Raw genomic sequence first — 27,984 nt, 5'->3', positions numbered from 1 at the left:
TGCATGTAAGGAAACCCTGATGGCGTAGTGGTTAAGTGCTACAGCTGTGAACCAAAGGGTCGGCAGTTTGATTCCGCCAGGCGCTCCTTGGAAACTCTGTGGGGCAGTTCTACTCTGTCCTCTGGGGTTGCTGTGAGTCAGAATCGATTCAATGGCACTGGGTTTGGTTTTTTTTTTTTTTTGTACTGCGTGTAAAATACACCCGAATGCAGATAAAACCTGTTCTGAGAACCAAGAGTTTTGTAGACATATAGGGGATGGGGTACAGTTTTATACATCAGTTTTACTTTTCTTAAGTGTATTTTGTTCTTTTAAAAATGAAGAGACTTTGTGTAAATTATGAATTATCCATAAGTATCTCAGAGAATGAAGGGGCATAGGAAATGAGAAATACACAGACTACAAACTGTACGCACAGTGTGTGTGTACTCATGTTCATATACAACCTAGTTTTTCAGTATATTTTTGGTTTGCCCATTTATTTTTTTCCACCCAACTCATCGCTTAGATAAGGATTTAGGGCAGCTTGCACACAGCACTTAGGTATTCAGGGAAGTAGGTCTTAGTATATGTACATTTTTTTTTTTAATTTATTTGGGAATAATTTCAGATTTATTAAAAAATGCAATGTGAATAGTACAGATTCACCTATTGTTAACATTTCCCCCATTTGATTTAGCATTTGCATTTTCTGTGTGTATGTATGTATATGAATATATATGCATATACATACACACATAATTTTTTTCGCTGAGCTGGTTGAGAATAAGTCATGTACGTCATGGCCCTTTACCACTGAAAACTTTTGTGTGCATTCCCTAAGAATAGGGATGTTCTTCTACATATCAATATATAGTTAGCAACTTCAGTAAATTCAGCATTGGATATAATATTTTTGCCTGTGCATCTGTATTCGTTTTTTATCAGTTGACCTAATAATGGTCATTATAGTACTTTTTTTTCCTCTGGTATAGGATCCAATGTGTGATGATGCATTGTTGTCTTTAGGTGCCGACAGCTTGGTTTCAACTCATGAGGGCCCTATAGGACAGAGTAGAATTGTCCTGTAGGGTTTCCAAGGAGTAGCTGGTGGATTTGAACTGCCAACCTTTTGGTTAGCAGCCAAGCTCTTAACCACTACACCAACAGGGCTCCCGTGTCACATTAGTCTCTTTTTAAACTGGGGCAGTTTTTCAACCTTTTTTGTCTTTTATGACATTCATACTTTTGAAGACTCCCCCCCACACACACACATACACATGCGTGTGCACACACACACTTTACACTTGGAAATTTTTATTTTAATAGAATGGTCTTCCTTTGGGGTTTGTCTGATGTTTCCTTGTGATTAAATTCAGGCTGTGTGTTCCTGGCTGGAATACTGCACAAGTAATGCTGTGTCCTCCTTTGGATAGCAAGCCTGGAGGTACATGATGCCCATCTGCCCCTCGTTCATTAATGGTGATCATACAGTCATGGTGTTGTCCAAGTTCTCCACTGAATAGTTAACGATGTTTTCCCCTTATAACTAGTAAGCAATGTAGGGAGACACTTTAAGACCAAATATCTTAGCCCTCAACAAAACTCTCCACTCCCACTGCTGGTTCTTCAGTATTATTTTTATATTAACTACCCTTCCTTATGAGAAATTGAAGATATGACATGTATCTGTAAAGAAGTGTTGATACAGTTCTCACCAGTAGCTTTTACCCCTCTGTCCTCTATGTATATTTTCAGAAGTAGTACAAAATTTATGGGTCACAGTTCCTAAGCTGAGAAAATCCTTCTTCGAAAACAAGAATGTTAATATAAATCATTATTTCCTATGGATTGTTTTGCTGATAAACCAACCTAAATTGAACATGAAATTGGCTTTTTTCGGTGCTGAAAGACCAAAGAGATAAATGACGAAAATTCAGTCCATCTTGGGGTGTTCTGATTTGATGATGGTTGCAAGCACAGGTTTAAGCCTGGATTTAAATGATTTATCAGCTGCGTAACCTTGGGCAAACCTTTATAACCTCTCTAATTATCAGTTTCCTCATCAGTAAAATGGAGAGACTATAGTATCAGCACGTACCTCATAGAATTGTTTTGAGGGGTAAATGGGATAATACTTATTGGTCAGCTTTTAATAAACAATCAATAAATGTTAGCTGTAATGATTGTTAAGGGGCCACGTGCTGCAGTGGTTAAGTGCTTGGCTGCTAACCAACAGGTTGGTGGTTTAAACCCACCAGCTGCTCTGCGGGAGAAAAATGTGCTGTCTGCTTCTGTAAAGGTTTACAGCCCTGGAAACCCTATAGGGGCAGTTCTACTCTATCCTCTAGGATCACTATGAGTCGGAATTGACTTGATGGCAGTGGCTATTATGATTATTGCTATTTTTCCACCAAAGCTAAAGTGTTGAAACATAATAAAAGGGAGGCCAGCTTTTACGTGTATTCCTAAATATCTTTCCAGTATAAGCAAATACTAGCACGACATTTAGAAACTGTAAGACTTGCAATTTACTGATTCTTGAAAGGGGAAATATTTGAGTTGGACTGTAGAGACTGCAGTTTGGCATTTTTGACTAGGATTTCCATATTTAAATGAGAAGTTTTGTTAAAAAAAATAATAAGGAACAAAAATGAAACTATCCAAAGGTAAACTGTTAAGTTTTAGGATTACTGTTTTCCTTGAATAAGGTAGCCTGGCAAATGTGTGATTTTTTTCAAGGGGATTATGTGTGATGTGTAGTATATGAGGGGTTTTGGAATTGAAAGGACGTTCTGTGTGCCTTCAAAGTCGGTTTTTCAATTGAGAGCAAATTTGAAAGGAGCAAGGCTGTTCCTGGTCCAATTTATCTGCTCAGCTCTAGCCATGCAGGATGGCACATCTGTAATTCTGAAATTCACCTCAATTATTTAGGCCTCCCTGTCTTCCTAGACATCTAGTAAATTCATCCTGTAAAGCAATGTTTCTTAATCAGGGAGGTTTTATTTCTTTTTATCTACTTTGTATTAAGGTATAACTTTACTATATAGGGCCCAAATTTTTAAGTGTACAGTTCAATATAGTTTTATATATCTATCTAGGTACATAGATATCTGTGTAACCACCATTTGGAACAAGAAATAAAACATTCCTGCCTCCTAAAAAACTTTTTCATGCACTTTTCCAATAAAACCCCCACCCACATGTAATCATTATCCTGCCTCTGTCCCAATAGATTAGTTTTGCCTATTTATGAACTTCATATAAATGGAACCATTGAGTCTGGCTTCTTTCTTCCAATATTAAGTCTGTGAGATTTATCCATGTTGTAGCATGTAGTAGGAGTTCATTCTTCTCACAAATTATTGATCCACTTGAATGTTAACGGACATTTGGGTTGTTTCCTGTTTTTAGCTAATACAAATAAAGCTGCTATGAACATTCTTATATGTCTTTTGGTGGACATGAACAGTTATTTGGGCGTATATCCATGAGTGGAATTGCTAGTTCATGGGATATATGTATATAGAGGTTTTGTAGTAGATTTAGTACATTTAGTTTCTAAAGTGTATTCTCACTAGCAGTGAAGGAGAGTTCCACTCCCTCTATATTCTTATTGGCACTTGGTATTATCAGTCTATCTAATTTTAGCCATTCCGGTGGGTGTGTAGTGATATCTCATTGTAGTTTAATTCGCATTTTCCTGAGGATTAATTCACCAGAGAGTTACGTCTTTGTGTTTTCTGTTTTGTTTTGTTTTATTATATATTTTCAAGCTACTGTCCTTGAGATCTTGTTTCATTGGGTCTCCTGAGGCACCTGGATTTCTAAAATTCCCACTAATGATTCTGGTTAACCATCATGGCATTTGTCAGAACTTCCTAAGGTTTTATTTTGAAGTCTCTAAGAATGTTTTTATAGTCTAGTAAGGAGAGGGACATGAGAAATAGGAAGAAGGTAGGAATTTTTTCCTCTTGAAACACATTAAACAAATTGAGCTATGATTAAGGGTCTTCAGTACTTGATTAAAGAAATTGAAGAAACTGTAGGTTACCTCTCTGAAAATGGCAGCTATTGCTGTTTCTTGTTTTTATCCATTTGTTATATTTATCTTCAAAAATGTTCTTCCACAGAAAGATGGTGGGTTCAAAAGGGAGACTATGGTTATTTTGGCAAACTCTTTATGCACGCTTGTAGTTCTTATTTGATAATTAGACATAGTACCTATTCAAAATGTTTCTCTATACGCAAAATTCTACAAAAGGTCAGGTAAATCAGTAGAAACAGGTTAACTTTGATCTTTTTGCCTCTAATTGCAAACAAAAAAAGTTAAAACTGTTTTATAATAGAAACCCAAAAAAGTTTATCAGCAGGTGTAGCTCATCTTTAGAGAAAAGAATTCTAGGTGGTCTCTTGACAAGAACATGGGCAATACCAATTGTACTACCATGTACTCAAATATAGAAAGTTAACGATTATAGAATCAGAGCTCCTAACGCATCAACTTTGAATATTCTGTTAGCTGCTGTTGCGTCAGCCCCTGACTCATGGCGACCCTATGCACAAAGGAACAAAACATGATCAGTTGCACGTTGGACCCTTGTAACCCAGAGCGTTTTCACTGGCTGGTTTTTGGAAGTACATCACCAGGCCTTTCTTTCTAGTCCATCTTAGTACAAACGTCACTGAAACCTATTCAGTGTCAAGGCAGCACACAAGCCTCCGCTGACAGATGGGTGGTGGCTACATGAATCGAAGCTGGGTCTTCCATATGGAAGGTGAGAGTTCCACCCCTGAACCACCACTGCCCTCACTGAAATGTTCTACCTTGCCAGTGAAGAGTAGAACTGCTTCCCTGGGCTTAGGCTCTCATTTCATTTGGTTTTAAAAAAAAATCATTTTTTTGAGTATTTAGAGGCATTACCTACAAACCCTAACTTCTGTGAGGGACACTAACAACAGAGCATTTGGTCCCAAACAGGATAAAACTATGTAGTATGCTAAGGGGTCGTGGGCCAGTTATTGTTTACGTATCTTCTCACATGATCATCTTACATGATAATCTACTCCTCACTGAAAGTTCGCTAAGACTTTCCTTAGCAGTAGTTATTAACTTTCTAAGTAAATTCCAGCTGTTTATTAGACCTTTTTAAAAAAAATTAGACCTTTAATGAATGTTAATTACACTTTTTTTCATGCCTAAAGATGGGAAATAATTTTATACACATAAGCAAACCCTGAACCTTTGTTTTGTTCTCAGAAACTTGATGCCAACATTACTTAATGGCAGCATTACTTAGAAAGAGCAATAACTGAGAAACTCAAGACAACACAAAGTGATCTGCTTGGCTACTTGTATGCTTAGAACAGAGGTGGAACAAAAGTCTTTTTCCAGAGCACTTGGTTAACTCTGAACAGAAATTTTATATCAGAGAATATTTGACACAATGCAATGCTTATATTAAAATATGTGGAGCCGAGTATATAGTCAAATTAATATGAATAAAATAGCCCCAGAGACTAAAGCTTTGAAAATCACGTATTTCCTGAGCCAAAGTGGGAGAACCCCCCCACCTTACAGTCCTTTGTATGCCAGTGTTGTTCGGAGTGGTTGGACTCTCTTTTCATGGCTGTTTAAAGGTTTTTTCTTTCATGAGCTTGTTAGTGAAAATAATGAAAGTTTTTCTCTAGTTCTTGCCTCTTAGAAGTACGTATAAGTCGTCACTTATTGTGAGCAAAATACTTTAAAAAAAAAAAATAGGAACCTTTGCATCCAAAGCCTCTTTGCAGAAAATTGAGAGGATCTTGCAGTTATAAAGAGGGTAAAACACTTTGGTCATTTGCAGGTGAGAGAAATGGAAAGTTAAAAATGAGATCGCCCCACTGCGTTAATAACACAAGGTCAGACAAATGTGATTGCCTGGCTGTGTGGGTTTTTTTCCCCTTAAGATGAACCACTCAGTTCATCCAGTGTATAGCCGTGAAGTTTAGAAAAAAATACTAAAAGAAACATGCATCTAGAAATATAACCACCTGGAAAAGTTATTTTAGGAATTACAGTGGAGAACTAGAATTCATACTGTTTATATAGTGAAGCGTTTCCAGTGTTGTGTTTTATTTTGTTTTGGTCAGAATTAAAACTTAAAGTGGGTTATGCAATTTCACCATGCCTTTTACTGCATAGGAGCCCTGGTGGCACAGTGGTTAAGTGTTCTGCTGCTAACCAAAAGGTCGGCAGTTTGAATCCACCAGCCACTCCTTGGAAACCCTATGGGGCAGTTCTACTCTGTCCTATAGGATCACTATAAGTTGGAATCAACTTGATGGCAATGGGTTTGGTTTTGAGTTTGGTTTGGTTAGGACTCATAAGGTCCGTAGGTAGAGCAAACGGTCTGCACTTACCTGCTAAACAAAAGGGTCATCCAGCAGTACCATGGAAGAAATGGCCTGGCAATCTGCTTCCATTACGATTACAGCCAGGAAAACCATATGGTGTAATTCTCTCTAACACACAAGTCACCGTGAGTCAGAATGGACTGGCTGGAACTAACGACAACAGTAGGGCTGTGGAGCAAGTTCCAAACTCCATGCACAGCTGAATGGGTCTTGCAGATTTGGGAGCCCTCATCTCAGTGCCCCTTCCTTTTAACCTCTTCCACTTTGACACAGAGAAAGTGCTCATTGAGTATCAGCTGGGTGAATGGGACATTTAATGATCATGTACTGCATGTAAAACATAGTGAAACATAGGAGTTCTGATATGTTTTTGTTTTGAGAACCATAGATTTTTGCATAATATTTATTGAGGACGTGCTTTAAGGCATTGATGGTTCAGTGGCAGAATTCTTGCCTTTCTTGTGGGAGACCTGGGTTCAATTCCCAGCCAGCGCACCTCATGCACTTGGACTGCATATTTCGACCTATAGTTGGAGATTACTACTACGTACTACCCGTTGCTGTTGAGTTGATTCCGACTCGAGCGACTGCTCCATAGGGTTTCCAAGGCGTGGCCGGTAGATTGTAACTGTGGACCTTTTAATTAGCAGCCGTAGCTCTTAACCACTGTGCCACTAGGGCTCCTCAGTTGGAGCTTAGACCACAGTTTAGACTTACAGCTGGAGATAACCTGATACATTTAGCCATACTAAAATGGTAGTGTTTAAGCTTTACGGTTAGGATATGAGTTTCTGTGCGTAGGAGGAAGAGATATAAAATGAGCTTTGTTGTGGTATATACGTGAATATTAAAGTTGAATACATAAAGACATTATCAAAAGCACTTAGTCTCATTCTACAGTATCTAGAGAAGACAGAACAGGCATTTAGCCCCTCCTTGGTGAATTCTATATATACTCCCATACCACTTGTTAGGATATTTTATGTGATGTTCTGTTGTGAAAAATCTGTTTCAGCCCAACCTTTTCTCTTACATTACGAAGAGACAATAAACGATCTATTCATGTATAAGCATTTACTTTTCTTAGATTAGTTATAGCCTTGTGTGCCTAACCAGATTAACAGCATTTTTCTTCTGGGCCCTTAAAATTATACTTAGTTATGTCAGTGATTGCTGTGGGATTTTATTTCTAGGTTTTCAAATTGCTTCTGTATATACAATTTAGTTATTTTCACATGTCTTCTCAGAATATAGTTATTTTCACATGTCTTCTTTACTTGCTGCTCCCCTTTTTATGGAGGTATTATAGAAATCCAGAAATCCTGGTGGCATAGTGGTGAAGAGCTACAGCTGCCAACCCAAAGGTTGGTGGTTCAAATCCACCAGGGACTCCTTGGAAACTCTATGGGACAGTTCTACTCTGTCCTATAGGGCCACGGTGAGTCGGAATTGACTCGACGGCAGTGGGTTTGGTTTTTTGTTGTTGTTGTTGTTTATAGAAATCCACTAAGTGGCAAAAGCTGTGAGTTGAGGAGGGAGGTGATAATGCTTTAAACTCTTTTCTTGAACGTGAGTAGATTTTATTTTCACCAGTCTTAGAATTAGAAATAGTTCTGCCTAGTCCACTGATAAGTAGAAAGAAAAGAATGAACAGCAAAATAAACACAGAGTGCAGCTCTGACCCTGGTACCCACAGCACCATGGGGCTATAGATACCATGTAATAAAATGGGTCTCTTTAGGAAGGTTGGCTTGACTTAGGAAGCACTGTATTATCATAGAAAAAAAATAATAATAAATCTGCCAAGAACATAGGACATTTTCATTCCCAATAGCCTCAAAACTAAAGACCGATCCAGGCAATGCTAACCATGGCTTTTTTTAGAGCCTCTGGAGTGGAGAAAGGATCCTACTCTTCAGATCTCTTTGACACGAATCAGTTCTTTTCTATGTAAATGCCGCCATGTAGGTAGTATTTGTCTTAACTGACATTACCGTGGCTTATTCTGGTTTTTGTATGTTTAAACAGTTCATCTTCAAACTTTCAAAGTTTTGTTTGATAAAGAAAAAAGCTCTTGAAATGTGAGAGACGGTGATAGTTAAACTTTGACGTTGCAGATGCTGTGAAGCCACCTGGCCCTTCCTTACAAGCACCAGCTGATTTACCTTTACCTGTAAATACAGCACCACCGTCCACACACGTGGATTCATCCTCTGCTACTCTACCTCCTCCATATCAGCTAATTAACCTTCCACCACACCTGGAAACTCTTGGCATCCAGGAGGATCCTCAAGACTACCTCTTGCTAATCAACTGTCAAAGCAAGAAGCCTGAACCCATGAGGTAACTCGTGCTCTATGTGTGTGTGTGTGTGTGTGTCTAAGTTTAAGAATCCTATCTTTATGTTTTTTACCCTTAAGCCATCTATATAGGCCTATTTTTCGGGTTTATATTGCTCCATTGATGGTTTCTGATATTCAGGAGATTTTACTGAAGACACCCAATGTCTGCATCTTTGGACAAAGACCAATTTTATCGACATAGCTCTTTTGGAGATCTTTCAATACTTTCGTAGTCTTTGTTACAGACTTACAGTCTTACTTGCTTAACAGATTTCACTGATTTATAAATGGTGATCTTGCTCCATTTCTTATGTGATTGTAAACCAGCCAAGGGTCATCTTTGGTTTCTGAAGAAGGAGAGGAATACCTACTACTAGAAGATTTTGAAAGCAAAACGATTCCATTGCAGTGAGTGTGTCGTGGTTGTTTTGGATCTGTGTGAGAAATTAATCATACAGGTAAAATCCCAATATAGCAACTTCTGTGGAATATACAAATTGGGTTGTAATGAAATTTGATAAATTAAAGATACTGCTAAAAGACTATTTCCAGTCTTCATACCTAGTAATGAAACAGAGCTTAACTCCCAAGCTTTACCTTTACAAAATATTAAGTGAAAATAAGTATATGGAGTTCAGTGCTGACAGGAGGGGTGATAAAGCCTTTCGCAAATCCTCCATTTCCTTGTCATCTCCGTCCCTGTTCTCACATCCCCTCCTCTTCTGAAGTATCAGAGATTTTAATTGGATCATTCTTGTCACTCAGTGTTGAGTAGATAGAGAGCTTGAGGTGACAGAGGGAGTTGGAGAGCAATTCTTTCACTCTTTGAAAAGGGAGCAGGAAACCTGTCTCTCCCATTAGCAGCTGTGTGACAAATAGAGAAATCAAGGAATTCTGTGACTTCAGGTCTTCACTGGTTATTTGGGCACATTATCTTAATTTCCAGAATAAAAGTGGGAGCGAATTGCAAAATAGATGTAAAAGATGCTTTTAAACAGGTTATAAAATATTTCTATGAGAAAAATTATTGTTTTTCATATAGAAAGTGACTGTTACCTGGGCTAGGACCAGACAAAGCACTTGTTCAAAAACGTTATATGTAGAATTTGTAAAGACCCACAAAAATGCCGAAAAAGATTTATATGTATTTGTTGTAATGGGATTTTGCCTGTAAGGACAAAAAGTAATTTTATAAATCAGCATTAGTCAATAATATCAAATTCTAACTTGATTTTGCCTGTTTGCTGTGAGTTACTTGGAATTACACACTTGCAACTTTCTTAGCTATGCTACTAACTAAGATTTTATTTTATGGAGCTTCGAAGTCATTTTTTTATATCAACTTTTTAAAAACCAACAGCTAAGTGACATTTTTTCCAGCACCTTTTCTTCTTTCTATATACTCTCTTTCAGTGATTTTACTGGTATCAAAGCTTTCCTGTTATAATTTAGAAATTAATAATTTCTTAAGCATAATTAAGAAATTATCCTAAAAATCATTGCCCAGCTAGATTTTGAATCTATGTTTTGCAGAAGCAACCACTGAATAACAAATACCTATGCAGTACCCTCTGTGGGGTTGATATGAGTCAGAATCAGTCCCACGGCAGCGGGTTTGGTTTTTTGGTTTTTGATGTGCCCACCATTTTGCTAGGTGTAGCCCTGGTGGCACAGTGGTTAAAAACTCAGCTGCTAACTAAAAGGTCGGCAGTTCAAGTCCACCAAGCGCTCCTTGGAAACTCTATGGGGCAGTTCTGCTCTATCCTATAGGGTCAGTATGGGCATCAATTTGATGGTGATGGGTTTTTTTCGTTTTATGGAGGTCTAAGCTAATTATATTAGATACAGCCTTTCAGATAAAGTTGCCTTCAGAGCGTATAAGCAAAGTTAGTTAAGAAGGCAAAACCTACAAGCATTAAGTATTTATAGAACAATTCAGTATATGGAAGTTCCTTTGCAAACTCTTATTCATCCTGCAAAACTCAGCTCAGACATACGCTCCTTTGGGAAGCATTCTGCAACCTCCCAGGATGGAATAAATGTCCATCTGGATTGCCATAGCATCCTGGTCATGCCTCCGTATCTCGATTATAGTATTGTAAATAGCTTGATATTTTTTGTGTATTTGCCACTAAATTATCAGCTATTCAAGGGCAAGAAACTTTATTACTCATTGTACCTCTAGCTACCCTTAACTCACATGTTTGAATTAATTGAAGTGCAAATTTTTAAATATGCCTAGGTGCTTTAGAAATCCCAAGATGGGACAGTGCAAGTGTTTTTCAGATGGAGAAGGCTTCACAGGAGTAGTAGGATTTGAATTACACCTAATTGGTGAGAGAAAGGGGAGGTGAGAATGCGCATGATGGGAGGTAGATGACAGAGAGGGCCTGGATGACAAGGAGTAAACGGTCTGATTTGGTGAGTAGTAGGAAATAGGATAGAGCACTGAAGTCGGAGCAAGGTTATTAGTAGCCTCAAGGCCAGGTGGAGTAGTTTGTGGCCTTCATGTCCTTCCCACAGCCTGTAAGTCCTTAATAGGTTTTTCTCTGAGTAAATGAGTGATGTGAAAACTGTGTTTTGAAAATATTGATCTTATAACAGCATGGTCCCAGTGAAATTGATTTGATGAAGTCCAGTTAGGACTAGAGAAAGAAGTTCAGTTAGGAGAGCTCAGTAATGTAGATATCATCAGAGATGCGGGCCTGAACTTGGGGTGGTGACAGTAGGAATAGGGCAGGGGAACCAAGATGTAGACAGGAAGAAGGACTACGTACCCGAGCAACAGTGGGCATCAAAGAGAAGTTGGCTGGGTTTTGAGCCTAGAAGATCTGGGTAAAGACATTTTTTTTAATGGAAGTCAGGAAGGGGAATCCATTTGAGAAGTAAGGTGAATTTGGTTTGAGGCACATGGAGCAAGGTAGAAATGTCCTTTAAGCAGTTTGAAGATCTGGAAGGCAAGAGTTTGGTACCAAGATGGGAATTGTGAACATTCAGTGGAAAGTGAAGTCATGGCATGTGTAATAAAGGATTTGGGGACTGAACTCAGTTTGCCATTTCCAGGTGGAGAGAGAAAAGGGAGCCAGTAATGAGACAAGGGAATAATCACGAGGGAGAAACGCAATCAGGATAGCACAGTATGGGTTCTCTGATACCACAGAGGGAGCGTTGAATGAAGAAATGCAACACGCAGCACCAGATGTTACTAATAAATCAAGTTATTTAGAGAAATATTAAGTTTAAATTCCTACAGGACTGCGAACAGCATGCATAGATAGTTCAGGCGACTTGTTTAGCATGAAAGAAGTGAGTTGCTGGTACCAATGGTTTCATCCTGGCGCTTGCCCAGATTGCAAATGTACTCAAAGTATAAACTATTTTTCAGGAAGATTTCTCAAGGTTACTGTCTGGAACTGGTTAAATCTGTGTCTTGTACTTTGATGCCCTTCATCATATAGGCTGAATGTGTGTTAAAGAAAATGAGTAGAAAGGAAGATATATAGAACTTATTAAGTCTGCCCCTCCATGTAGGTCACATTGAATTGATTCAATACCATGTGATCGTTTAGTTTTACAGATCAATGAGTTTGCTACAGGTGGGTTAAAGGGCAAGCAGTCACACTTATAAAACTGTACTGGCGCTAGGTTTCTGCATGGTGTTCAGAGGAAAAGCTTTTCCTTGTGTCTATGCCTTAATCATTTCCCTTTCTCACAATTTTATATCTAATTCCAGTGCTTCAGGGGTTGCGGTTTTATGTGTGGATTTAATAGGTGGAGTTGGGGGTTGTGGGCAGATGCAAGACAGGAATCGGGGAGAATGCTGTTGGGGGTTTTGTGGTGGTGGTTTTGTTGCCTGGTGTACAATCATAAAAACTAAAGAAACCTTTGTGCTTTAAATTCTTACGGATCATACAGAAAAAAAAAAAAAGCCATATATGTTGATCGTTCATGTATAAATATATTTGTTGAAATGTAGTCTTATGTCTTCATCATACTAACGTTTTATTCTGTCGCTAACAATCTTGATTTAGAACACATGCCGACTCTGCAAAATCCACCTCTTCGGAAACAGACTGCAACGATAACGTCCCTTCTCATAAAAACCCTGCTTCTTCCCAGAGCAAACACGGAGTGAATGGCTTTTTTCAGCAGCAAATGATGTATGACTCCCCATCGTCACGTGCTGCATCTGTTTCTGTAGACTCCAGCCTTTATAACCTGCCCAGGAGTTACTCCCATGATGTTTTACCAAAGGTGTCTCCATCAAGTACCGAAGCAGATGGAGAACTCTATGTTTTTAATACCCCAGCTGGGACGTCGAGTGTAGAGACTCAAATGCGGCACGTATCTATCAGTTACGACATTCCTTCAACACCTGGTAACACTTACCAGATTCCACGAACATTTCCAGAAGGAACCTTGGGACAGACGTCCAAGCTAGAGACTATTCCAGATATTCCTCCGCCTCGGCCACCGAAACCACATCCAGCTCATGACCGATCTCCTGTGGAAACGTGCAGTATCACACGCACGGCCTCAGACACTGACAGTAGTTACTGTATCCCGACAGCAGGGATGCCCCCGTCACGTAGCAATACCATTTCCACTGTGGATTTGAACAAATTACGAAAAGGTCAGCTCTAGTTGGCTTCTCCTATATAGAGTTAATGATAGAAAACCTGTTTTTCTGAATTTTTGTTCTTTTAAGTATAGTATGGGGTGAGATGACAGCCCTTCCTCGCTCCTCCTCCCCAGCTCTGTAGCCGGGATACCAGTTTCAGTAGATTTTCTGGAAGAGAGGGCGTGTGTGTGCATGCTCTGCTGGAAGGGAGAGTTAGGGTTTTTCATCTCTGAAGAAGTACGGCTTTCATAATGCCTTCCTGCCTCCTTCCTATCTCCCGCTTTCTATATTTCCTGGGTGGGTAGGTCCCTGATGGGGCAGAAGAGCAGGAAGTGGACCAGCCATGAAGCCTCTCCGGGTCACTCCCTTTCCTGTATTTGTGTGTCATTATGGGCACTTCTCTGACACATCTCTTGAGTTCTGTTTCCTTCCTATAAAACCAATTTTCACCTTGAGTCTAGCAGATGATGTTCAGTTCCAGCCAAGCCATTATGCAATTGGTTTGTTTGTTTTGAAATTTTTTCAGCACTGCATCTCTTTTCTCTGTTACCCCTAACAACGTCAATTTTTGCTAGTTGAGTATACTTTTCCTATACCATTTCCTAGAACCTGCCGCCAAAAGTTACATGCTTTGAGAGGAGAAAGTTGGGTCTGGGCTATTCTCTGAGATTCTTAAATTCCTAAAAATATAAAGCCAAAGTTTTAAATATAGGTGCCTACCCTAAAAACTGTCCACTAAAATTTATGTGTTTTGCAGCAGGGTTATCCAGCTGCCTAAAAGGACATAAAGATTTAAGACATCACAAATAGTACTTATTACTGGTACTTATTTAACGGTTCAATACCATTTTCTAACTCCCTTCTCGAAGCAAGTGAAAGACCTGATTAGAAGGGAAATATCACTTATTCTCAAGGTGATAGAAAAATGAGAAAGTAGAGGCATTTATCTTTTCTATCTTCAGATAATCCTATCTCATCCCAGGCCTAGACATTCACTCACTGTTATAATCAGATAGTGGTATCGGCTGGCATATGAGTATCTGCATTTTCTAGTGGTTTAATTTACTAATTCAAATTATTATTATCCCATAATGTGTGATCATACTTTTTAAAATCTGTGCATGTGGGTGAGTGAAAAAGAGAGCATGTGCGTGTGTGGGGAGAGAGAGAAAGAAAGATCATTCCTAATCACCGTGAGAGCTGGCCAAGATGGGAAGAAATGTTGACAGTTTGTTCTTTATTTTAGATGCTAGCTCTCAAGACTGCTATGATATTCCACGAACATTTCCAAGTGATAGATCTAGCTCACTTGAAGGCTTCCACAACCACTTTGTAAGTATAATTGACCTTGGCGTCCTAGAACATATCTTATTGTCAGAACCTGCACTTAGTGCCCTGAGACTAAAGGAGATCACGAAGTAGCAGTACCCTCATATCCAGATGAATAGGCTTGACTTACGATTGTGTTTGCCCGTTTGACAGTAGTTTTTGTTTATTAAAAGAAATGTATGTGTGTTTTAGAAAATCAAAAATGTGTTGACAGTGGGAAGTGTATCAAGTGAAGAACTGAATGAAAATTATGTTCCTATGAATCCCAACTCTCCACCACGGCAACATTCCACCGGTTTTACGGAACCAATTCAGGAAGCAAATTATGTGCCAATGACACCAGGGACATTTGATTTTTCTTCATTTGGAATGCAAGTACCTCCTCCGGCTCATATGGGCTTCAGGTCCAGCCCAAAGACCCCTCCCAGAAGGCCAGTGCCTGTGGCAGACTGTGAACCACCCCCCGTGGATAGGAACCTCAAGCCAGACAGAAAAGGTAAGGAGAGCATGGTGCAGAGAAAGGATGCGGGTTGCCCGTTAAGATCTGCATTGAACTGTTACAAAGTCCAAAATGGAAATGGAACTAGAAATTCTAAAGTATTTCCTGTTGCCTTAGTTACCAACTTTTTGAAATAAAGCAATACTGCTATTTATAGATTAATAATTATCATGGTATATATTGATGTCCAGGTGAGATTTAGCTCTCCTGTCTCTAGAGCAGAGGTTACAAACTAAAATACCCACAGGGATTGACAGGCAACAGGAGAGAATTAGGACAAGTTGACCCAGCTAAATGGAGCACCTACTACTGGGCTCCAGTCCTTTTTTGACTTGTGAATACTTGGGCCTGTATAGGCAAATCGTCCGATGTTTCAAGAGTAGCCAGCAATTTGGATTTTGTATTTATTATCCTTTGATTTTTAAGCTCTATGAGCTAATTTGCCCTGGTGGCACAGTGATTGAGAGCTATGGCAAACTACAGCTGCTAACTCAAAGGTCGGCAGTTTGAATCCACCGGCCACTCCTTGAAAGCCCTATGGGGCAGTTCTACTCTGTCCTACAGGGTTGCGGAATTGACTTAACAGCCATGGGTTTATGAGCTAATTTAATTATTTAAAAATAAAATACAAACCAAACCAAACACTTCTGCAAGCTAGATACTGCCTTTCAATTGGTATTTTGTAACCTCTTCTCTAGAATATAGAATATCAGATCAGACTTAAAATTATCAATGTACTTGATATAATTATTTACGAACACAGAGGTTGCCTGTATAATCTTTCCATTCTATCAGTATAACAACGTCTTAAGAATTATTCCGCCTATGCTGGGGTGTAAAAAAAGTGCTTCTAGTCTATTCTTTTATGTAAATAAATAAGTGCTTCTAGTCTGTTCTTTCCTACTGGCTTTCATAAGTAACATTAAATTCTAAAGCAGCATTGTCTTGAAGAACTCAGTGGAAAAGATACTTTTAAGCCAAATTGGTAATATAGACCCAAGTTTTAAAATTTTATGGTGTGAGTGGTTAAAACGCAGACAACTCGCTGAGTTGCAGCATGCTGTTAGTGTGACTTAATCTTGAGAACCAAATAAGTTAGTGGGCTGCCTGTGTGATGCGTGAGCCTTGCCGCAGCAGGTTTCAGCACGTTCTATAAGTCTCATGTGCTGGGTATAGCCTTTTACAAACATGTCACGGTTGTATAAATTTCTCATTAACCTGGGCTTGGATCATTAATATTAGTTCTAATTACATTCCAGTTCTGGCAAACAGAGCTTGAGACTCGCCCAGAGTGTCTTAAGAAAAAGGAATTTGTTTTATTTCGAGTAAGGACATACCAGTGCCGAAACTAAAGAGCTCTCGGGATCTGAGGCCCTTCTGGGGACTCTTTCCAAGTCCTGCTCTCTCTGTCTCTGCATTTCCGCCTCGTGGCAAGTCTTGTATCTGCTTGGTTCTCTCACTACCAGACTGCACATTCCTTCCCTTTTCTCTGCTTTCTTTTGCTCTGTAAACCTCTACTTTTAATGGCTTCTGCTGCACAAGAGCTTTGGCCTGCAGTGCCCCTCTGTGGCCTCGGCTCTGCCTCATGGCTCCTTTCTGTGGCTCTTGCATCTTTGGCTCCTGCTGCTGATTGCCTTATTCATTATTTGCTCACTTCAGATTGCTAGGAGAGAATTTGATTAGTCCAATTTGTCTTTTCATACCAGGCTACGTGATTGATTGTAGGCCAAGCCACAGATTGGCTGCTGTTGGGTCAGGCACCCACCTTTGGTCCAAACTGCTAGAAAGAGGTGTGGAGGGGATGGGGGTTGGGGGGAGGCAGAGGTGGGCACTGGCTCCCAAGTGCAGTCCCAAGGGGGCACCTGATGAGGCACAGAATGGTATTCAGAGGCGCCACAAATATGAAAGACGCCTGACTGAGACAGCTGGACAAGTAGGGGGATGACATTTCTGATGATGCGTGGCCACTATCAACATCTGTTAATCTTGAAATGGAGGGGGTGCAGCATAGAGATTGCCCCAGGTACTTGTTACCCTCCCTGTGCCCTTACGGGAAGACAGTCCTGTGCAGGCACCCACGGCCACCAAGACAGCCGAAGAGGCTTGGGCAGTTCTCTTAGAAAAATGTGAATGTCGTAGGCTTTTTACTTGAATATTTTTTTTTTTTCTGTTTCTTTTGGCCTTCACTTGTCTTCAGATCTGTCTTAGACATTATTAGTCAGTTTCTGTTTTCCATACAACATACAGAAGTATATGTGGACGTATAGAGATTTGTAATTGAGCTCATGGAGTGCTGAAGGGTTATGATACAAGTGTCATGAGCTCTTTGAAATATTGAAATGTCTATTTTAATGCTAAACTGGTGCTTTCCTTATTTTCCTGTAATGAAAGCATGTTAGTGGCAGATCACTACTTTTTAAGCCAAAGCTTAACTGTTTTATCTCATGAAGTCCCACATAAGTGAGGATGGAAGTGGTCTGTTTGGGGAAAGGTGCAGAGCTGTAAGTGTGACCTGCTTTGCTCCCCCACCCACTCCTTCTTCCCTTGGGCTCTGCAGAACACAGCTTGAAAATTCTTGGTATAGCTCATAGTTATTGATACCACATGGTAAGCATAATACAGCATCAGAAAAAACCCCTACTTATATGTTAGAAAAATTTTAAGGTCATAATGATACACTCACTTCATTTAGTATCATTTAGCTCAGAACGAGCTCATGTATGCCGTATTATTAGAAAACACATGAGTAAGTCTGTATCATAATAATATGGCATCTATAATACTGTGTATCATAAAAAAATGTGTATCATGGGTATTACATTTTTGTATAATTGTACCTCCTATGTGCATAATAAAAGCACCGTGTAGTCTAGTATATGAGAGATTAATTGTTCTAGTTCTCTAAACCAATCTGAAGTGACTCTACGGTAGAACAGAACAAAGTAGATAGGACTTGGTTATGTCTGGAGATTGCATTCAGTCATCGACCAGATTATTTATTGGGCATATTTACTAAGAAACAAAATGAGCTGAGAAAGAGCACCCAGAATGAAATATACACATCATTTTTGGAGAAATCAAAGAGAATAGGTTTAGCATAGTGATAAAGAGGTTACCAAAATCATAGTAATGAAAACAGGATTCTGCTTTTCTTTAGTACAATTCCATTTTTTTTTAAATAAATATGATAAAAGAGAGGCATGGGAAAGTAATGTTGCAGGTCTAGCTTTTTCCACTTTAGAAAATTACAACTCTTCAACAAAAACACATTTTAAAACCTAAATCCCAATATTGTAGCAGAGTTTATCCTTAAAAATTTTAATTGTGAAACAGATGTCTTACTTGGTCATGAAATTCTTGTCATCGTTCATAGCATTGTTATGAGCCTCTTTTAATTTCAAATTTTATGACATCTAATAAATGACAGTCTATTATTCCAGGGTCTCTTATTGACCAAAACTCATAATATGCAAATATAATTCTATTGAGTATGGCCTTGATTAGTTTTCAAAGCACAGGATAACCAAATAACTAGTTAAAATCCCAATACAAATAGTTTCTGTGATTGTCTAGTTTGTAAGAGTCTACAATAAATGAATAACATTCTAGTCTTGTTTATACCCTCAGTTATAGAAATCAGCTGCTGTACTTTGCAGTACAGATGAGTTTTTTGAATAGTTCTTGGTAATTAAAGCTCATAAATAGATACTCCAAACACCTAAGCTTAATGTATTACCATGGACCCTTTGTTGTACTATGGTGTCTCACATGTAGCTGTGATGCTGGAAGCTATGGCACTGATATTTCACATACCAGCAGGGTCACCCATGGCGGACAGGTTTCAGCAGAGCTTCCAGACTAAGACCAGGAAGAAGGACCTGGCGATCTCTTTTTAAAATATTGGCCAGTGAAAGCCTTATGAATAGCAGCGGGACATTGTCTGATACAGTGCTGGAAGATGAGCCCCCCCAGTTTGGAAGGCACTCAAAAGATGACTAGGGAAGAGCTGCTTCCTCAAAGTAGAGTTGACCTTAATGACGTGGATAGAATGAAGCCTTTAGGACCTTCATTTGCTGATGTGGCATGACTCAAAATGAGAAGAAACAGCTGCAGACATTCATTAATAATTGAAATGTGGAATGTACGAAGCATGAATCTAGGAAAATTGGAAATCATCAAAAATGAAATGGAACACATAAACATCGATATCCTAGGCATGAGTGAGCTGAAATGGACTGACTGGCATTGGCCATTTGGAATTGGACAATCATATGACCTACTGTGTCTGGAATAACAAATTGAAGAGAAATGGTGTTGCATCCATTGTCAAAAAGAACATTTCGGGATTTACCCTGAAGTACAATGCTGTCAGTGATAGGATAATATCCATACACGTACAAGGAAGAGCAGTTAATACGACTATTTACTCACCAACCACTAATGCCAAAGATGAAGAAATTGAAGATTTTTACCAACTTCTGAAGTCTGAAATTGATCGAACATGTAATCAGGATGCATTGATAATTACTGGCAATTGGAATGCGAAAGTTGGAAACAAACAAGAAGGATCAGTAGTTGGAAAATGTGGCTTTGGCGATAGAACTGATGCCGGAGAGCTCATGATAGAATTTTGCAAGACCAGTGACCAATTCAGTGGCCATACCCGTTTTTCAACAACATAAACAGCAACTATACACGTGGACCTCGCCGGTTATACTCTTTGCGAGGCTTTGGATCTCCAAAAATGAGGAAGGAAAGGTCACTTTCCTGAGGAAGCTCACTGTCTATCTAGTTCAGGAGATAGACAAGCAACCACATTGTCGCGGTTAGTGGGGAAGGGGCTGAGGTAAGCTCTTGGTGCTATTGGGAAGGCTCCTCTGAGAAGAGTCTGAGAGGGTGAGTGGCAGTTACAGCATGGGAGAAGATCTTCTGGTCAGAATCAATAGATGCCCAGATCCTTTAAAAAGAGAGGGGATGGGACTGGCTCCGAGTGGTGAGTGGAAAAAGGGAGGGGGAAGATGGAGCAGAGGAAGGAATGCCTTGCACCTACCTGGTCCTGAGGGTGTTATAAACCATGCCAATGAGTTTGAACTTTATTCTGAGGACATCATGAAAGGATTTTAGGCAGGCAAGTGGCAATCAGGTTGGTTCCTACAAAGCTCATTCTGAGGCTTAAGAGTAAGAAAAATAATTATACTCTTTAATGTAGAATGTTACAAAATCACGTTTTCATCATCTCTTTCAGAGAGTTCCGGGTGCTGTGCCCACTTTTCAAAGCCTTGGTTTAGGGATGATGAAACAGGGAAGGCATAACAAAAGTCTTCCGGGCTCTCAGTAGCTTCCTCAGCTTGGGGGACTTGAGTGAATTTTAGAAGTTTTGAGGCCCTTAGAGTATAGCTGGAGGTCAAATAGCCATATAGTGGGAATTCATCACTTTTAGGGAAACCAAACAGGTAAGTGAAACACACATTTAAGAAAAAAAAAAAAAGAAAGGCTTCAGACACAGGATCTTCTGTTTCCTGGATGAATGTCTGAAGCATGTCAGTGCCTTCGTTTTAAAGGGTGCCCTGCACTGTGTCCTCTGCTTTCGGCTGCACAAGAGTGACGATGCTGCATCAGGCTTTTTCTGCCCTGGGATTACTGTTTGCGGAAGAAAGTACTTGTGCTGTTCGCAAGGCCGTGCTTCTTGATCAGTAAAGACCATCTCATCTTACTTTTTAATAAAAATTTACCAAATGAATAAAGTTATTCTATATCCCATATGCCTTCAGATAATAGAGAAACCTGATTTAACAAACAAACAAAACCATCAACTAGTAAACTGTACTTTGCAACGTGGAACGTTGCTAAAACCAAATCTAGCTTTAGTTTGTGATATACATATCAAGTATCTTATATATCTGATTTTTTCCTGGTCAATTCAAAATAAATTGTAAGCCTTTTTTTTTTTTTTTTAAATGTCAAATAAATTGGTAAAGAATAGTCATCTAAAGCTACCTTTTTTTTTTAAGAAGGTGACATTTTTTTTCCTTAACAGTTTTGTTTGCTATTTTCAAACCATTAAACTTAGGTTAATTTGCAGCAGTCTGCTTTCTAGTATATTTTTTATTCCATTTCATTCCTTTAGAGATCATCTATTTGAGTATTTAGTATATTTGAGCCCTGGTGTTAGATTGTGAGGATACTAAGATGATAGGTACATTTTCTTCCTGGAGGAGCTTTCTTTGTAGTGAAAACAAACAGTTATGTTATATTCTCATTACAAAGTAACATTGATGTGGGGGAGTCAGACAGAAAGCAGAATCTATAATGACTCCTAAGAGATCTGCTGTGGCAACTGGCAATACAGGAAAGAAAGCCAGTTTATGGTGGATCAGAGAGGGTGAATTAGTTTCAGTCGTGTAGTTTGAATGCCTGTGGGTATCCACGTGGGTGTCATTTAGGTTGTTAGATATCTAGATCAGAGTTTTGGGGAAATACCTAGGCCAATTTATGGGAGCAGATGATATAATCCAGAAATTGACAACAATCCAGTGTGAAATTGTCTTAACTTCTTAAGGGATTAAGAGAAATTTAAAGGGAAGGCAGAAGAGGCATGGAGACTGAGAAGGAATAGCTGGAGAGGCTGAACAGGCGGAATCAAAAGTTCAGCTGTTTCCAGAAAGAAGGAGTTAAAGTTTAAAGACCTACAGGTGTTCTCTAGATACTTCAACTGCCAGATGGGTGGTGGCCTGAGCCGGGGAGGGGGCGGGGGGAGGCCACATTGTAAACGGTGGAATTGGAGGTGATGAGTATAAGATTCTGGTAGGAAAAGAAGTAGAGACAATAGTAGTAAGTGGCAAATAGTAACTAGGGATAAAAAACCAGCAGACAGCAAGTAACTAGCAGGTTTGTTTGTTGGTGTGTGTGTCGCCACATGTATGTGATTGTAAGGTTTGAGAGATTTAAAGCATGTTTATTGTTTGAAAAAGCCCATCCATTGCCTTCGGGTTGATTCCAATTTAGAGCAACCCTATAGGACAGAGTAGGACTGCTCCAAAGGGTTTCCAGAGAGCAGCTGGTGGATTCAAACTGCCAGCCCTTTGGTTAGCAGCCAAGCTCTTAACCACTGTGGCACCAGGGCTCCTTACAGTTTGAAGAGGAAGTGATTACCTTGTTCTGTCCAACGATCTGTGTTTAGCATTGCCTCACTGGATTTCTACAACAGCCTTCATTTTTCAGATGAGAAAACTGAGGCACTGAAAAGTTAAGCAACTTTCCCATGAGTCACAAGCCTAGGAAGGGCAAAGGAGGGATTCAGACCCAATCTTATTCCCAAGTCCATGATCCATGGCAAACATGTAAAAAGGGAGTTGTTGAAAATATAGCGAAGATGGGATAATACACATTTTTTATCTATTTTAAATGTCAAATACCATGGTTCTGGTCTGGTGTAAGATGGCATGGTGATAATTGGTTTGTGTCAGTATTCTTTTTACCGACCCTTTATATTCAAGTCTAGAATTTTCATTGTGATAACCAACCCTGATAAATATTCTTGTTAGAATAAAAACTAGAAATGTTTTGTTGGCATACGAGTATGGTAAAGATAAAATATTATTCACAGAGTAAATAGTATTGAAAAATCTTGATTCATTTGTATTGTATAAAAGATGCAGACTTTTTGGATTATTATTCTCTGAGTTCAGCATCTCTGATACTGTAAAATCAAGGCTGAATACTAAGTATTTGTTTTAGCACAACCCAGGCATGTTGTGCCTTTATATTTAATTAGATATATAAAATTATATCTAATTTCATCTTGGATAATTGCCTCTTGTGTTATTGTATGAAATTAGTACAAAGGAAAGTCAAGATTTCTGTATTTGAGAATGATCTGGGGGCCAATATAGAAAAACTCAAAGGCTGTAATATAAACAAGCAGTTAAGAGAAACAGGGAGAAACTATGAGGGGCTGTTATATCCATCAATCTTATACCCACTATCTTAGTTATCTAGTGCTTCTGTAACAGAAATACCGTAAATGGATGGCTTCGGCAAACAAACGTTTATTCTTTCATGGTCTAGTAGGCTAGAAGTCCAAAGTCCAAATTCAGGGCATCAGCGCCAGGGGAAGTCTTTCTCTCTCTGCTGGCACTCAAGGATGGTCCATGTCATCAATCTTCCCTTGGACTACGAGCTCCTCAGGCACAGGGACCCCGAATCCAAAGGACATGCTGTGCTCCCAGTGATACTTTCTTGGTGGTATGAGGTCACCCCCATCTCTCTGCTCCCATCTCTCTTTTAAATCTCAAAAGAGATTGGCTTAAATTATAGGTTAATCTTGTAGACTGAGTCTACATCACTGTTGCTAATTCCATCTCATTAACATCATAGAGATAGGATTTACAACACATAGGAACGTCACATCAGGTGACAAAATGGTGGGCAATCAGACAATACTGGGAATCGTGACTTAGCCAAGTTGACAGATATTTTGGGGGGGACAAGATTTCAATCCATGACATTCCACCCTTTGGCCCCCCAAAATTCCTGTCCTTGCCACACTTGAAACACATTCACCCAATCATATCATAGCAAAAATTCTTAAATCAACTCCAAGTCCAAATTCCATCCTGGGGCAAAATTCCTCTTTATCTGTGAAACCTAGAATATAAGTTATCTGCTTCCAAAGGACAATGGTAGAACAGGCACAAGCTAGACGTTTGCATTACAAACGGGAGAAATTGGAGGGAAAGAAGGGACAACAGGCACCAAGCAAGTCAGCAGGACACATTATAAGGCCTCTCAGCCCTGGGCTTCATCTCCGCCTTTCAGGCCCACTGGGATGACAACTCTGCTCCCTCAGCTTCGGCTAGCAGCCCCAACCCCTGGCGCACCTTAACAGCAGCCTCACATTCCAGAGCTGAGTTGACAAAGATCCGACCCTTTGAAACCTAGGAGGCCATGATCCTACTCTTTGAAATCGAGAAGGCCCTGCTTCACGTGTTCCTTCCAACAGTTCTGCTGATCTCCAAGCCACTCTAGGGATAGTTCTGTTCTTTTCTTGCAGGGCAACAGATGTAGTTCTTTTGGCCTGTTTCCTGCCTGTAGAATTCCAAGAGGCAGACAGCATCTCTCCTTTCTTTCTCTGTCCCCTCAGTCTAAGCTGATGAGTTTTCTGCTGTGGTAGTTAGTTAGATCCATCAGTCACAGGCTAAATCTTGTTAGCAGAAGTTTGTGTAGCCATGTCCTTGATGAAACTTCCAGGATACTGTCCTTAGTTCATACAACAGAATTCTCCAAATCTTTGTTTTCATTTCGCACAGTTCATTTTTAAGCCCATCTCTCTCCTCTCTCATTTTACTGAAAGCAGCAAGGAGAAACCAGGTGGCCCCTTTAAGATCTTGCTTAGAAATCTCATCAGCCAGATATCCAAGTTCATAACTTACAAGCTCTACCTTCCACCAAACATTTGAACATAGTTCATACAAGGTCTTTGTCACTGCATAAAAAGCATCACCCTGCTTCCATGACTCAATGACATGTTCATCATTTTCTTTTAAAGCCTTAGCAGAAGCACATTTTAACATCCACATTTCTAGCAACATTCTGTTTGTGGCACCATATGTATTCTCTTGACAATGGAGGCTTTTTCTGTAGCTCTCCTCACTTCCTTCTGGGCCCTCGTCAGAATTACGTTTGACGTCCATAATTCTACCAAAAGTCTCTTCAAGGCAATCTAGGCTTTTACTGTTAGGTACCTTGAAACTCTTCCAGCCTCTACCCATTGTCCAATTCTAAATCCACTTCCACATTTCAAGTATCTGTTAGAGGAGCGCCCCATTCCCAGTACCAAATTCTGTCTTCTTTATCTAGTGCTGCTATAACAGAAACACCACAAGTGAATGGCTTTAACAAATATATTTTCTCACAGTTTAGGAGGCTAGAAGTCCAAATTCAGGGCACCAGCTCTAGGGGAAGGCTCTCTCTTTCTGTCAGCTCTGGAGGTCATTGTCTCTTCAGTTTCTGTTTCCTGGTTCCTTGGAGATCTCCATGTGGCTTGGCATCAGTCTTCCCCTATCTCAGTTTACTAAAGCTTGCGTTAATTCTCTTTTATAACTCAGAAGAGGTTGACTCAAGATATACCCTACACTCAACCTGTCTCATTAACCTAACAAAGACAACCCATTCCCAAATAGGACTATAACCACAATCATAGAGGTTAGGATTTACAACACGCATTTTGGGGGGATACAATTTAATCCATAACAGTTAGCACCATGAGGAGAAACACAAACAGGAATCTGACCAGTAGTCAGTCCTCTTTGCTAAATAAAATAACATTGCATTCTTTGTTCAAGCCTAACCTGGCTAAAGCCAAGTTGTAGCTGCCTAGGATTTAAAGGGTGAGGCTCAAGTGACTTTTTCTGTTTACTCTGAGAATCATTTTTGGTTTGTTTTGGCTTTTACTTTAATATTCTTGTTTCTTACTGTTTTATTTTCACACCTTTCAACAATCAGAAAAGCATTCAAGTATTTGCATTCAGGTAGTGGAGGAGGAGGCAAGGCTAAGACAATCCTATTTACACCTTGAATTTCTTTTTCATTTTTTCCTTATAAGTCATATTGGACTGCTGTTTGGGTATGACTTTCATTTCTGTCTGGAACATAAGTGCTGAATTGAGTTTGGGAGGACATAAAGAAATAAAGCCAACAAACAGCTTAGGTGACACAATACATTTTGGCACAGTATTTCTGTGCTGTGACTTTAGCCCTAAAATCAATCTTAAGCTTTGCTGGGAGTAGAAAACACATGTAAATTTTATAAATGCACTTTGAAAAAAAATAATGGAGATAAGAAAGAATTTGAGAGGAAGACTTATCAGGGAAAGCAATATCTGACTCACTGGTTCCATACATCTACTTTTGGCTCATATATGCCCCTTAGATCATGTGACTTCTTTGAAAATTATTTACCCACATTATGTGCATCTCACAATCACTTACATTTTACATTTTGTTTTTATTGTGACCAACAAGAAAATACCAGTTGTTACGGTTTGAATTTTGCTCCCCAAAAATGTGTGTCTACCTGGCTAGGCCGTAACTCCCAGTATTGTGTGGTTATCCAGCCATTTCGTGACCTGATGTAGTTTTCCTGTGTGCCCTAAATCCTAACCTCTATAATGTTAATGAAGCAGGATTAGAGGCAGTTATGTTAATGAGGCAGCACTCAATCTACAGGATTAAGTTTTTCTTGAGTCAATCTTTTTTGAGATATAAAAGAGAGAATCAAGCAGAGAAAAGAGGCACCTCACACCACCAAGAAAGATGAGCCAGGAGCAGAGTGCATCCTTTGGACCCAGGATCCCTGCTCTGAGAAACTACTAGATGCAGGGAAAGATCGATGACAAAGATTTTCCTCCTGAGCCGACAAAGAACCTTTCCTTAGAGCTGGCACCCTGATATTGGACTTCTAGCCTCCTAAACTGTGAGAGAATAAATTTGTTTTTCCCATAACCATCCATGTGTGGTATTTCTGTTATAGCAGCACTAGATGACTAAACACCAGTCATGACAATAAAGCCTTCAGGAGAGTGAAATGATTTTGCATATCTACTTACATAATTCAATGGAGGTTTTTTGAGGGGTTGCCCTATGCCTGTCACTGTGTTAGGTAAGATGGGGCAATGTAAAAGATCTGTATTTTCCGGTTTGAAGTACTTAAAATTTGGTTGGGAGGATTTAAACCGTACTCAAAAGCAAAAGCAGAACAATGGAAAAACTCTGTAGGAATAAGGATGTGGATATAAGAACATGAACCTGCAGCCTTAATCCAAATTCCAGCTCTAATTCTCTTTATCTGTGTGACTTTGGGTAAGTTACTTAACCTCTCTAAGCTCTAGCCTCCTCGTTGGTAAAATTATTAGTCTGTTTTAATTGTACCTCCCTCACAGAGTTGTTATTAGGATTAAATGAGTTGTTAGAATGCCTAGCACATAGTAAGCCCTCCATTGATGTTAATTATTAGTCATTTCTCAAGAAAGTTTTAGAGAATGTATTACAACTTGAGCTTTGTGTAGAAATTATAGGTATTGGTTAGTGAAGAAATGATGGCTATTGACAATAGTAGATTTAAAAAAAAAAAAAAGCATGATCCTGTTGTGTGCCAGCAAGTCAGTTCCAGCTCATAGCAACCCTATATGACAAAGTAGAAATGTTTTGTAGAATTTCATAGGTTATAAATCCTTACAGGAGCAGATCACCAAGCCTTTTCTCCTGCAGAGCAGCTGGGACATTCAAACCGCCGACCTTTCAGTTAGCAGGCAAGCGCTTAACCATTGTTCCACCAGGGCTCCCTAAAAAGTTGTACATGGGAAAACTAACACTATTCTTGAACCCAACTCTTCAAAGGTTAGACTGGACTATAAGACATAAAATGATACTGGTAAGGTGTGTGCTTCTTAGCTCAAGTAGACACATGAGACTACGTGGGCAGCTTCTGTCTGGAGGTGAGATGAGAAGGCAGACGAGGACAGAGGCTGGTTGAATGGACACAGGAAATACAGGGTGGAGAGAAGGAGTATGATGTCACATTGTAGGGAGAGCAACTAGGGTCACATAACAATGTGTGTATAAGTTTTTGTATGAGAAACTGACTTGAATTGTAAACTTGTACTTAAAGCACAATTTTAAAAAGTTGTACATGGGAAACAGAGAAGAGAATGGTCTACCTGGAGCAAAGGATAGTTCAGAAGAACATGATGTAAAAAAAGCATCTGTAGCTTAGTCTTGTGGTACCTTCCATACTCTCCGTGACTTCTCCAAATTACCAA

General features: G+C 39.4%; 1 protein-coding gene across 4 annotated transcripts in view; it reads left to right on the top strand.

The window, feature by feature from the left end:
* Window positions 1-27,984, top strand: part of GAB1 (GRB2 associated binding protein 1) — a 143,389-nt gene that overhangs the window by 98,064 nt on the left and 17,341 nt on the right. For 2 of the 4 annotated variants that reach the window (XM_049905784.1, XM_049905782.1), the window contains exons 3-7: window positions 8,493-8,718; window positions 9,045-9,125; window positions 12,749-13,350; window positions 14,585-14,670; window positions 14,860-15,163. In XM_049905784.1, coding sequence (XP_049761741.1) covers window positions 8,493-8,718; window positions 9,045-9,125; window positions 12,749-13,350; window positions 14,585-14,670; window positions 14,860-15,163 — 1,299 coding nt within the window. The remainder of the gene's footprint in view (window positions 1-8,492; window positions 8,719-9,044; window positions 9,126-12,748; window positions 13,351-14,584; window positions 14,671-14,859; window positions 15,164-27,984) is intronic. The other 2 variants (XM_049905785.1, XM_049905783.1) reach the window with 1 other exon arrangement.

The sequence above is a fragment of the Elephas maximus genome, chromosome 13 (genome assembly GCF_024166365.1).
Source record: "Elephas maximus indicus isolate mEleMax1 chromosome 13, mEleMax1 primary haplotype, whole genome shotgun sequence".
Classification (NCBI taxonomy): domain Eukaryota; kingdom Metazoa; phylum Chordata; class Mammalia; order Proboscidea; family Elephantidae; genus Elephas; species Elephas maximus.
Note: the sequence above shows the minus strand (reverse complement) of the source record. Positions and strands in the feature narration are given on the sequence as shown.